This window comes from Meles meles, chromosome 17, assembly GCF_922984935.1.
Source record: "Meles meles chromosome 17, mMelMel3.1 paternal haplotype, whole genome shotgun sequence".
Lineage (NCBI taxonomy): Eukaryota > Metazoa > Chordata > Mammalia > Carnivora > Mustelidae > Meles > Meles meles.
The window spans coordinates 49,019,213-49,031,539 of NC_060082.1; the positions used below are offsets into that span (position 1 = coordinate 49,019,213).

The 12,327-nt window shown below is 41.3% G+C and overlaps 1 protein-coding gene across 1 annotated transcript in view; it reads right to left on the bottom strand.

Annotated features, from left to right (window-relative positions):
• The window catches only part of C17H1orf21 (chromosome 17 C1orf21 homolog), a 222,601-nt gene that overhangs the window by 94,695 nt on the left and 115,579 nt on the right, over nucleotides 1–12,327 (bottom strand). The window contains exon 3 of the mRNA XM_045982796.1: nucleotides 11,276–11,370. Coding sequence (XP_045838752.1) covers nucleotides 11,276–11,370 — 95 coding nt within the window. The remainder of the gene's footprint in view (nucleotides 1–11,275; nucleotides 11,371–12,327) is intronic.

The following is a 12,327-nucleotide window of genomic DNA, read 5'->3' on the forward strand; positions in this document are numbered from 1 at the left end:
AGAAGAGCGAGACCCTTATCGAAGTCCAGACCCGGAAACTTGACTGTGTCTTTTTGATGTTCTCACCTCCAGGGCATAAATCATTAATTTCGAAGGAGGTTACCTCACCGAGTTCGCCAGCTGATGAGTGAAACTTACATGCATTGGTTTTATTTTTAGCATCACACAGCAGATAAGACAGAAATATGAAGGACGTGCCGAAAAGGCACTCCGCTGTGTTTTTGTCGTGGACGCTCTAATAACGGCGGATGGGCCTCTGGCAGTTCCCTCGGCTGTTACTCATCTCCCCTCATTCCGTTGTTGAAACTGTGCCACTTGGGTAAAAAAGTGCCCATGTTTCTGTGAGATAAATAAATCAGGGCATCGAGAACGACCGTGAGGACCAGACAGAATCAGGCTTTTGAAAAGGGCTCCTTTCCACTTTCTACTGAAATATCAGGTACTATTCCTGAAGAAGAGGCCAACAATCGAACTTTAAGGGTACTCTTTGTGTTTGCTCCACTTGCGAAAGTTAAACGGGGAAAGTTTCAGAGGATCCATTAGAAGCTTATCCTTTTGCCGGCAAGTGAAGGTCAAGAGTAACTATGCTCCACCACTTTTAGCCAGCACCTGGCCTCCGAGGAAAGCATATTTAAAAGCAATCACATTTTGCAACAATGCTGAGAAAAGGGAAGCCATTATCAACACTCCCAATCTTTAAATGAGAGGAGGGGAGGTCTGTTCTATTTATTCTGTAGTTACAAATACCGCAAACTGGCTAAAGCCTGTGGCTCTCTGTAAACCAGAAATCAACGTGGTGACGGAAACGAAACAAAACAAAAACAAAAAACCACAGTTAAAACACACCAACTAACCAGAACACTTCAGCATGCCCCATCGGCCTCCTCACCCGCTCATTATTCCTGCCACGTCTCCCTGCACAGCTCTCACTGTTCTGTTGCTTGAAATCCCTTTCCCAACCTCATCTGCCAGTGAAAACTTGCTTTCCCTCAAGGCCCTGTGGCAAGGCCAGCTCTGGGAATCTTCTCGACTATCCCAGTAAGGGTCACCCGTGCCATGCTGCTTGTCCCCCAAGACTGTTAGAGACAATGCCTAGCTGCCAGTGAGAGTGGAGTCCATTGAAATAGGGATTTATTCAAGAAATAAGTTGTACCAGGACCCTAAGACTGCTCGTCCACATATGGTCAATTCAGTGTATTAATATGGGAAAGAGGGAAAGTCATTTGAAATAGGATTTTAGTCACAGTTTGCCATGCCTGGCATTTTACAGTGGTCGCTCTAACACCCACCTCTGATTCACCGATGTCTGTGTCTACTGAGTATACACTTGATGCCCCTTTTTCGAGGGAGAATGAAGGGCGCCATGAGGATATATGTTGGCCCTACTTGCGTTTCTACCATGGAACAACGAGCCTGAGGAAGGCATCCAGGTGTCCTCTGAATGAGTAACAACAATAATCACCATCACTGCATTGCACGTTGTGTTTACAAAGCACTTCTATGGGCATTCTTTTATTCTCATAATGTTCTGTTCCTGAATCAGGAACTGTGCTTCCGTACGACACTTGAAACTTAGAAGGCTGATTCGACAAATCCCTCATCCTTAGAGAATTAAATTCTACTTCTGTTCTGCTCTAAAACAAATCACCCCAGTGCCAGAAGAATCTGTAAGACCTTGAATGTGCCTGGCTCCAGAAGCACAAAAAGGACGTCCTCCAAGAGAGATGAAGAGGTAGCATTCTTTCCCCGATCGCTTCTACGCCACAATAAACACAGTGAAAGGGAATGATACTACCCAAACCCTCCAGTCAAAGAGCTGTTATTCCCTTAAGAAACCAAAAGGTTGGGGTGCCTGGGTGGCTCAGGTGTTAAGCACCTGCCTTCAGTTCAGGTGATCTCACCGTCCTGGGATAGAGCCTGGTATCAGGCTCCCTCCCTGTTCAGCAGGAAGCCTGCTTCTCCCTCTCCCATTCCCCCTGCTTGTGTTTCCTCTCTCGTGTCTCTCTCTGTCAAGAAAATGAAATAAAATAAAATAAAATAACTAAAAGATTCAGGCGATCCTCTAGTTTTGCAGAAGAACCAGAGGCTGATGTCAACATCATATGCACGAGAGAAGAGGGAATTAGAATGGGGGTCCTTGAGTTGGAAGCAGGTGAACTTTAGGGAGGGGTCTTGTGCTAACATGACTGCTTCCGAAGCTGCTCTAGGAAGAGACTTCTCTTGTCTAACATCAGATACCCTCAAACCACTCTCCATTTTCACTTTGGTTTGGGAACCTTTAGTCCTATTGAATTTCCATAAACCAAAAATTCTCTATCTCAAGTCCAGATGTCCCCCACAACCCACGCAATTCTAGCCCCAGCCTGAGCTCCAGTCCAACCTCTACCTGGAAGGAGGGAGGGGAGAGAGAAGAGGTACTTCACAGAGCTTAACCCTTTGTCTGGAATATCAGCTTTGCTCTCTTTTTGGTGGGGGGGGGGGCGGTAAAGATTTTTTATTTATGTATTTGAGAGAGATAGAGAGCAAAAGTAGGCAGAGCAGCAGGCGGAGGGAGAGGGAGAAGCAGGCTCTCTGCTGAGCAGGGAGCCTGATGCAGGACTGATCCCAGGACTCTGGGATCATGACCTGAACCAAAGACAGATGCTTAACAACTGAGCCACCCAGGCGCCCCTATCAGCTTTATTCTTGTCAGTTTATTTTACCTTATTCTCAAGATGGCTAAGAGTGTTTAAATAACTTAGGAAATTGGGACAACTCAAAGTCATGGTCTTTTGCTATTACATTAGCTGCTCTGTAGAGTCATAGAAGTAAACACGGTTGTATTTGTTAAAAGTGAGAATTTAAGCGGACTCTTAGAGTGGTCCCAACTAGGAGAATGCCTTTATTGGAATGTCTATAGCTTAGTATAATAAACATTATTGATTCAAAGTTTACAGTGTTCATTCACATAAGTTTATTTCTTTTTTTTTTTAAGATTTTATTTGTTTATCTGACAGACAGAGATCACAAGTAGGCAGAGAGGCAGGCAGAGAGAGAGAGAGGAGGAAGCAGGCTCCCTGCTGAGCAGAGAGCCTGATGCGGGGCTCGATTCCAGGACCCTGAGATCATAACCTGAGCCGAAGGCAGAGGCTTAACCCACTGAGCCACCCAGGCGCCCTCACATAAGTTTATTTCTTACAGGTATGCTCTAATATTTAGAGTAACATGGTGAGTGTGGTATTGAGCACTTAGCCTGTATAGTTACAAAAGGAATCACAGACTCGTCCCCGGTTTCTGACTGCCCATCACTACAGTGCTTTGGAGAACACTGGCTGCCCACAGGGAACTGACTGAGCTGTGAGGCAGGGTGATTTGCCGATTTTCGCCAGCTGGAAGCCACTGCTCCAGTGAGACTGGTTTCTGGGGCATTTCCTCTAATCAAAGATAACTCCTAATCTCCAAGTTTTCAATTCCGGAATTGGATGCTCTGATATTCATTGGAAATCTAATGTACTGGAGAGACAGACGGAAGCTCTCACAAACTCAGCAAGCAGGAGGAGGATGTAGCCACACGTAAGTCTGATTCCACTCTCCTTTCCTGCTAAAACATACTAGAACATTCTTTTTATAGTGTCATTTGATTGTGCTCAGGAAGTGATGACTTAGACAAACACGTCTCAGATCAGTCCTCAACTCTATGGATAAGGATGAAGTCAAAAGCTCACTCAACCATGAGAAAGGTGCTAGGATACAGAAGAACCTTCTCACTCATACCGAGATATCTGGAGATAGTGACTCAAAAGCCACTGTAATATATGTAAATCTAGGAAATAAATATGAAAAAAAAAAACAACCCTCCATAATCAAAGAATTTACTAACTCCTAAGGGAGGATAGCTTAAGAAGGACAGATGTTAAGGAAAACAAGACTGTTTTAGCAAAGAGTAAGAGGAAGCACTTTAAAACTCAAACTGGAATGTCTTTCATTAGTCAAGATATTTACTTTGGAGAAGGTAGGGACTGAATACTGCCAACTCTGGAGTAAATTACCTATTTAATTATTTATACATAGTTAACCTACATAAATGAAGTTGGATGATCCCTACGCTTTCTTCTATTGTCTTTTGTTAAGCAACATCAGAAAATGACAGAAAACAGAGGTTATTTAAGATAATGAGGAAAATGACATAACCCCACTTACATTACAGATTCCCAAGTAGTCAAAATCTGAGCTTTGCTATTATCATTCCTCTTTTCAAAAATTAACTTCAGATCACACAAATAAGATACTCATATTTTCTTTAAAAAATTAAAACCAGTAAGTTGAAGGGTAAAAAAAAATCCCCTTTTAGCACCGCATACAATTCTTTCTCATCCTTCCTACGTTATCCAGCCCCACTGCTGACAGTAGCCAACAATGGCATTCTCTGTGCCAGAAACCATGCTGACTTGCAAGCATCGCTTCTTTAATGTTCACAATTTCCTGCTAATGTGGGTTCAATTACCACCCCATTTTGCAGAGGAGGAAACTGAGCTTTGGCATGAATACATCCCCATTACCCAGGTACCTACTGTTAATGGTTTGGCACACATCCACCCAGGTTTCTCTATAAATCCCTATACATCTATAAGCATTCACAGAAAATGTAGCATGTTGCTTTTCTGTCTTATTAGAAAAACCTTAAATGGTGTCATGCTACACCATTTGCAGCTTTCTCCATGACAATTCCTAAAGCTCTACCTCCTTCTTTTCTAATTGCTGTCTAGTATATTATAGCTGTACCATTCTCCTACGGACAAGAACGAAGGTTAGTTCCAGCTCTTCAGTAGAAATGGTGCTGAAGTGAACAGTCTTGTGCAAGCTTCCGCATGCACACAGACAGCTGCTTTGGGTGCATACCAAGATGTGGAAGTCCTGGGTCATGGGCGTGCATGTTCTAATTTTAATAGATACTGCTACGTTGTCCTCCAAGATGTCGGCCACCAGCGTGTGAATACTTATTTTCCTACAACCATGCCAAAATCTGATATTATCAAAGCTTCGAATTTTGCCAGTCTGAGGAATCACGTTTTAATTTGCATTTTCCTGATTAAAATAGAAGTTATATTAGGCAATGCCATCCGGACTGGTAATTAAATGGTAAAGTGAGTTAAAGCAGGACAAGATAAAAATGTAAACATACATTAAGCATATGATTTTATTTTAAAATACAGGGATGTTCATTTCCTTTCATCTTTTGACGTAGGAACAAGGCTTCTGCTTTAAGTAAGGGAGCCACATACAGACCCTCCATGTGTACCTCCTGGACTAATCACATGCTTATTTTTTTTTTATTTTTAAAGATTTCATTCATCTGTTTGGCAGAGACAGAGAGATAGTGAGAGAGGGAACACAAGCAGGGGGAGTGGGAGAGGGAGAAGCAGACTTCTGCCAAGCAGGGAGCCCTATGCGGGGCTCAATCCCAGGACCCCGGGATCATGACCTGAGCTGAAGGCAGGTGCGTAATGACTGAGCCACCCAGGCACCCCTAACCACATCCTCATAAGCACATCTAAGATCCCCTGGTTTGGTTTCCTAACTGAAGTGAGAATGTAAAGATGTTGTGAAATAATCTGAGTGCAGAATTTAATTTAATTTAATTTAACAGCAAGCTTTTTAGTATGTGCCTTCATCAAGACTTTCTAAAGCATTTAATTTAATTTTCAATGAAACAGCTCTTCTTTCCACACTTGTGTTTCAGTGGTTTACATATTACTTAATAAATTACATAATTACAATGACATTCAACTAGTATAAACAGATTTGGGAACCATCATACGGGCTCTTAGAAAACACATTTAACTGCGTGAGCACAGGCACAGAGGTATTCTAGACAGTAGCCCAAGAGCCAATCGAGCGAGCAGGCCGTGGGCGGCAGTCAGCGTCTTTCGGAGAGGGATTTATGAGAATCTTCTTATGTAGCAAGTTGGATAGAGAGTATCCATTGTACCAGTGATGTGGAACATCTTTTCATATGCTTATTGCCCAATATCCTCTACTGTGAACCATCTGTTTCTGTTCATTTCATGTACCTGCTTTTCTCGTGGATTATCTTTTTCTTAATTATTTATAAGTGTTCTTTAAAAAACCTCATATTGATTAACCTTTTGCCTTTTAGAGGTCATAAATATTTTCTCCCAGTCTGTTGCCTATCTATTAACTACTTTTTTGTAGTTATTCTGTTTCAAGAAGCATTTAATTTTAATCTAATGAAATACACTACTTTTCTCTCTTCTTAGCTTTTGCTATTCATTTTCTAGGTCTTGTTTAAGAAAACCTCCCTTTGCTAAGATACTAAACATATTTTTTGATGTTTCTTCTAATATGTCAATCGTTTTGCTATTACCAGGCCCCAGATGAGGAACTCAAAGTTCAGAAGTTTTAGATGTCTGACCAAAATGATAAAGCTAGAAACAACGGAGGTCGGCTCTCAACTGAGACATAGCTCTATCTGATCAAAGCCAACGCAACAATTTCACATCACCTTCCTGAAGAAGGAATTGAAGTCTGAGAGAAGTAAAGTGTAATATACGGATGTGTAACAAGGATGAAAATTGGGACAAATGCATATCTTTGCACTGAGGATACACAAAGGACTGACTTATAAAGGATTCATCAACCTCAGAGAAGCAGCATAATCTCCTTCGTCCATAGAAACTGTGGCCAAAGGGCTTGAGCAACTGGAGACCTGAACACTCCTGAGGAACTAAGTGGTGCCAACTGCTGTCACTCAGAGGTCCAACTACTCCTGCTCACTCACTCATCCACCCATTCCAGCAAACAAAAACACACTGAACACCCAACACCTCCCAGGCGATGCTCCCAAGCTCCACACCCTCATTTTTGTCCTTTGCTAGATTCCCCCACACGGATGTTCTGCAAGTTCCTACAGCTTGACTTACTCAAAACCAACCTCTGCATTCAGTGTGCCTTGGATTCTTATGGTCATTCAGGTCACATGCCTTCGGTCTGCTACCGGAAAGTGAGCTGTCTCGGGTGAGATTCATGCCTGATGCACCTCTGAGTCCTCCAAAGCCTTGAGTCTAAGGACCCAGGCCGTATGGACTTTCTCTACTGGACTCATCACATTTCTGTGTGATCAGCGGCTTCACTTTCTCTCTCATGGACTACCCTGTGATATTTTTTAAGGGTGAATGAAATGAAAGAGAGGGAAGGAAAAAACATCCTATATTTTCATCAAACCTTATCTTCCTAAGTGATTTTCCCGTTTCATTTGGGGTCATTATTTATTCTCTCATCCACCAGTCCTCTTCCCCCCATTGGCACGGGTATTACTATGATCTTCCGATTCCTCTGCCTTCCTTTAACGTCTATAATATTAGCTGTTAACGCTTGTTGCTTCTACTGCAACTTTGTCCAAATCTTTTCTGTTCTCTTGGCCACCATCTTGCTTCAGGCTCTCTGTCTCTTGCAAAAGCTATTATAAATGGTCTCCAACCTGGGCACCCCACACCAATTCATACAACACTCTCTGCTGCCTCATAAACTTTCCTGATTCATGCTCTCATTCTTTGCTTGAAACCTTCCAAGTTCCCTACGATCCACGGAGTTCACTCAGACCTCTCTGCTAGACTTGAAGGCTCTACATAATACGCCATCTACATTCTGGTTGTAATGTCCCACAGCTGTCCTACTGACACCTTCTTCTCTCCCCTTGTACTCCCCAATCAAACAGGACTACACACTTTTCATTAAATACACCTTGCATTTTCCATCTCTGTCACTTCTGCCTGGGCCAGCCTTCCTCATTCTATCCTTCAAGGCCCACTGCAAACACCTGTTTCGTGAAGTAGGTGCAGACACCCCAACAGACAGGATGGCTGCCTCCTTTGATATCAGCAGCACTTTGTATTGCCTTCTTGGAATCAATCTTGTTTGCTTGATGCATTTAATCCTGTTTTTTATAGTCCTTTGGTATTTACCTTGTGTACTGCCATAAAGTACTTAAGGTAAAGGTCAGTAGTTTCCTTATTTTGTGTTTTCGGCAGAGTCTAGTAGAGAGCCTTGTACCTACAGGCAATCAATCAAGTATTTGTTGGAGCTGAACTGTTCTCTAAACTTTGCTGTAAGCTCTTTGAGGACAGTGGCTTTAAGTATTGCTGTGTCTCTTGATACAACTAAGGGCCTTATACATAACAGGTGATTGAAACATATTTATTTAAATAACTTCCCAGTTCCAGAGCAAGATTTTTCAAAATACATGTAATACTGGCATTAACCTAAAATATTCACTTAGAAATCTCTCACCAATTAACACAAAAGAAAAAGGAAAGAAACACTGACCCTAACATTCTTTTCCTTTAGTTTTATATGATAATGCCTAACTCGTACTAGGTGCTTACCACGTGCCAGACTTTGTATTCCAAGCCCTACAATGCTCATCTCATGTAGTCCTCACCCCAGCACCATGAAGCCCTGCCTTTTCCCCACTTGATGGGCAAGAGGTGCAGGGAAGTGAAGTAACTTGACCCCACACTGAGCAAGTGGCAGAGCTGAGATTTGAACTCAGACAGTTTCTGCCTCCAGAGCCCATGGTTGTCACCATCATGGCACCCTATCTGGACTGAGTTTACTGAGCCCCTTAATTTTAACAGTCTGAGTTAAAAGAAAAAAGAAAGCTTCTAAAAATACTAAAAACAAGAACTTCTTATCTTTTCGGTTATTTTAGTGGACGAAAAAATAAAGAATTGTTACATCTATTTCATCTACCTCAATGTAAGCCTCAATTTTAAGAGACCTATTTGTTTTTTCTCAAACAACACACCAGGTCCATACTTGACTATGTGTCCCTAAGGACAGAAGAGATGACAAAGATAATATACTAGCCGACTACTGAAAAATCATTTAATTTTGGAAAGCTATCTAGAAAACTCGGAATCAAAGAAAACCACTTACTCCCCCTTCTCCATGCAAGTCTTTACACACTCAAAAACTCTTGTTGGTGGTCTGGACTCTGATTGGTTGGCAGACAAGAGGTGTGAGGATTGTCACAGATAGTCTACAAGTTAAAAAAAAAAAACCCAGAAATGTCTCTCTTTTTGCATTTTCATTCAGTCTGCATAGAAAAGCACTTGTGCCAATTCTGGCCAAGTGCTGGAAAAGAATATATTAGCACCAAGGAGCTGAGAGACTGCGAAACTGGAGAGAAGGAAAAAGTTGTAACGGCCTTAAATACGATGAGGGCACATTGAGGAAAAAGTCGCACACTGTAAGATATAAGTCGCTGCTTCCCTTAGGGTTTCAGAGATACAAGTATGCTAATCAGGGATGGACTCCAGAGTTAGATCCAAGAAACACCACTGCCAGCCCGACCATCAGTGAGATTTATAATAAATCTCATCAGATGAGATTTATTAACTTCAGCTGAAATTACATGAAGCAAGGACAAAGTCTGATCTTTAGTAAAATGAAGTAGAAAAATACCAATTGTTGCTTCAACTTCTTGGGTCATCTATTTACCAGCTCGAAGTTAGAAAAAATGAATATAAAAAGTCAGATCACAGTAACTTCCACTATTAGTCGTAGCTACTGTTTTCTAGATCTAAGTGCTAACGTTAAAAACAGACCATATGTATGATGAATTTCTGTGACTCAAACAATACGTTAAGATCCAAATCCCATTCATGAAGCAAAATTTTATTACAGAGTATTTCCACTTTTTCATAATGATCTAAAGTACTCAGTTGTTAGTGACTTCAGTATTTCAAGGTGTAGATCAGATGTTCAGAGAAGAACAGAGGAGAAAAGAATTAGCCCATTATGTTCAATAATGTATCATGGAAAATGACAGCCTGAAATACTCATGAGCACCAGCCAACTCCCTCTGCTGTAGCAGAAATCACAAAAACAAAAACAAAGCACATAATGGAAAAAGGAGTTTAAGTCAAGTGAAAACATTTTATGACGTTTCAAGCTTCTTAAAAATACATCCACTCAAACATGAAAAACAGAGCAAATAACTAACCCCAAAATCAAATGCAAAAACCATGTTGCTCTAACACAACTGAATAAATGCAAATTCATAACAGTTTGTAACGTTTTTTAAGAAATCAGCAAAAACGGCATTAACTAAACGTTTTCACAGAGATAGAACATTAAGTTTTAATACATCTACTGATTTGCATGAGAAAACTTTGTTTCAGACGACCTCAGCTCTCACATTCACTCAAAAGCCCCAATACCCTTAACACGGTGAAGGTGAAGTGCCGACCATTTTGGTAGAGACCTTTATTTATTTTTTTTTCTGAGATTTTTATTGTAAGCATTAGGTTTGATATATGGAAAAAGTAATGACAAGATGGGATTTATATTTATGTACATAAATTCGAAAATGAAATTCACAGCTGGACAGAGTGATAGATCAAGTGATATAAAATAGAAATTACGGCCAACCAGGCTCAGATTAAAAAAGTGATGAGAGATCTCAGCCTATAACTTAACGAAGAGAGAGAGAGAAGCTAAGAGAATGTCAGTCAGGTTTGTAATTTAGGCTAATTTTGTTTCAGATTTTAGAGTGGAATTGTACCATTAAATGTTAAACTTCTAAAGCACTATCTTAGGTGCCTTCAGTGTAATTCATTATGACCTCATAATTTTGTAATATCTTCCAAAATATTTGAAACTTCAGGGACAGCATATTTTAATACTGGAATTAAACTGAGAAAGAAGTTTGTTTCAAAATAATTTTCACTTTATTTGCTCCCAACATTAATTTGTTATAATAGTAGTTATAGAAATCTCTACTCGGGGGATTGATGACCTGCTCTCTGAAATGGATATTATGCAAGTATGGTAGAGACCTATCTTAAAAGTACATCCTTTTCCTCTCCAAGACAACTTTATCCACGACACTCCATGTCCTGAGTAATGAAGCTTAGGTGTTCATTCTAAGAGTGAAAGAGTTCACCTTGAAGAAAAAGAAAATTATATATGAGTCCTCCCCGCAATAAATGTCAATCCTACTTCACGCCTTTTCCTTCACAGTTAACCATTTTAAGACGCTAATAAGTTTACCATATTTCCCTCTGGGGTGTTCTCTATCAAGATTAAAAAAGGGCTTATTCAGGAACAAACAGGATACAGGAGTGATGGAGCCACTTCCAGGCAAGCTATAAATAGCAATAGCATTTTCAAGAAATCTTGTGCCGGCGTGTAAGTTACAGCTGAAACAGGCAGTGCAGATTTTATTACAGTGGTGTCACCAAAATTCATTGTTATATGAGAAATGCAATCTTACCAAGTTTTCTTGGTTCCTGGCTGCTATCTTCTGCTCCTCTTCTGCCCCATTTTTCATGTACTTGACCTCTTCCACTGGTTTGATCCTATACTCGTCTGAGCACCGAAAAAAGAAAAGACATTTTATAACTTTTTCACAACAGTTGAAAAGTGTCACTGAAAAAAGCCCCCAGGAGCGTTATTTGTCAGAGCCCTTTCCCTGCAGCCTTCAATGTGGTTCATTTGAAACAATTTGGAAGACGCTCTCCTCTGCCCACTGGAAAGAGCCCGGCACCATGAAGGCAGCTAATGAACATAGCATTGCCTGGTCCCTTCACAGAGAGCAAAGGGCAGCAGAGGAAACAGAAGTTATTCTGCCTTTAAAGACTATCGGGAACCGACACGTAACAGGGCATTTCACATAATGGTCTAAGGAAGTTTCTTCTCCAGGAAAACATTAGTTCAAAATGCCTGTGGCAGCAACTTTCAGCAATACACACACACCTTAATTTCCCTTTTGCAAAAACGAAATATTGCTTAAGACTAAAGAGTTTAATTGACCAACAAATAGATACCAAAAATAGGGGACTGAAATTTTCTTACTTGTGATCCCCATATTAACCGTGGAGCAGTCTGCAATCACGTCATACGCTGCACACATATGTGTGCATATGGGCATGCACGCGTGCGCACACACACGTGCACACGCACACACACGCACGCACACACACGTGCACACACACACGCACACACACACTTTAATCTCTGTACAGTCACAGGCATGAAGAGCCACAGGATTTAAGGGAGCTCATAGGTATATCACTGCAGACCGGAGAGGTTGTGGTCCTGTAGGTCATGGGATCTCGACTTCCCAACAGCCAGAGAGAGAGAGTACAATCAGTGTCAGTCTCCTACGTAGCACAGGGCAAACTCTGGAGAACATACAGCTTCAGCTCTTCTCCAGGGCAGCGGTCTGGGAATGACGATGAAGCTTCCGTCAGATTCCCGTCAACAGGAAATGACTCGGGAGCCCTAAGGTCCAAATAGGTGTGACTTCGAGTCATCTCTAATTTG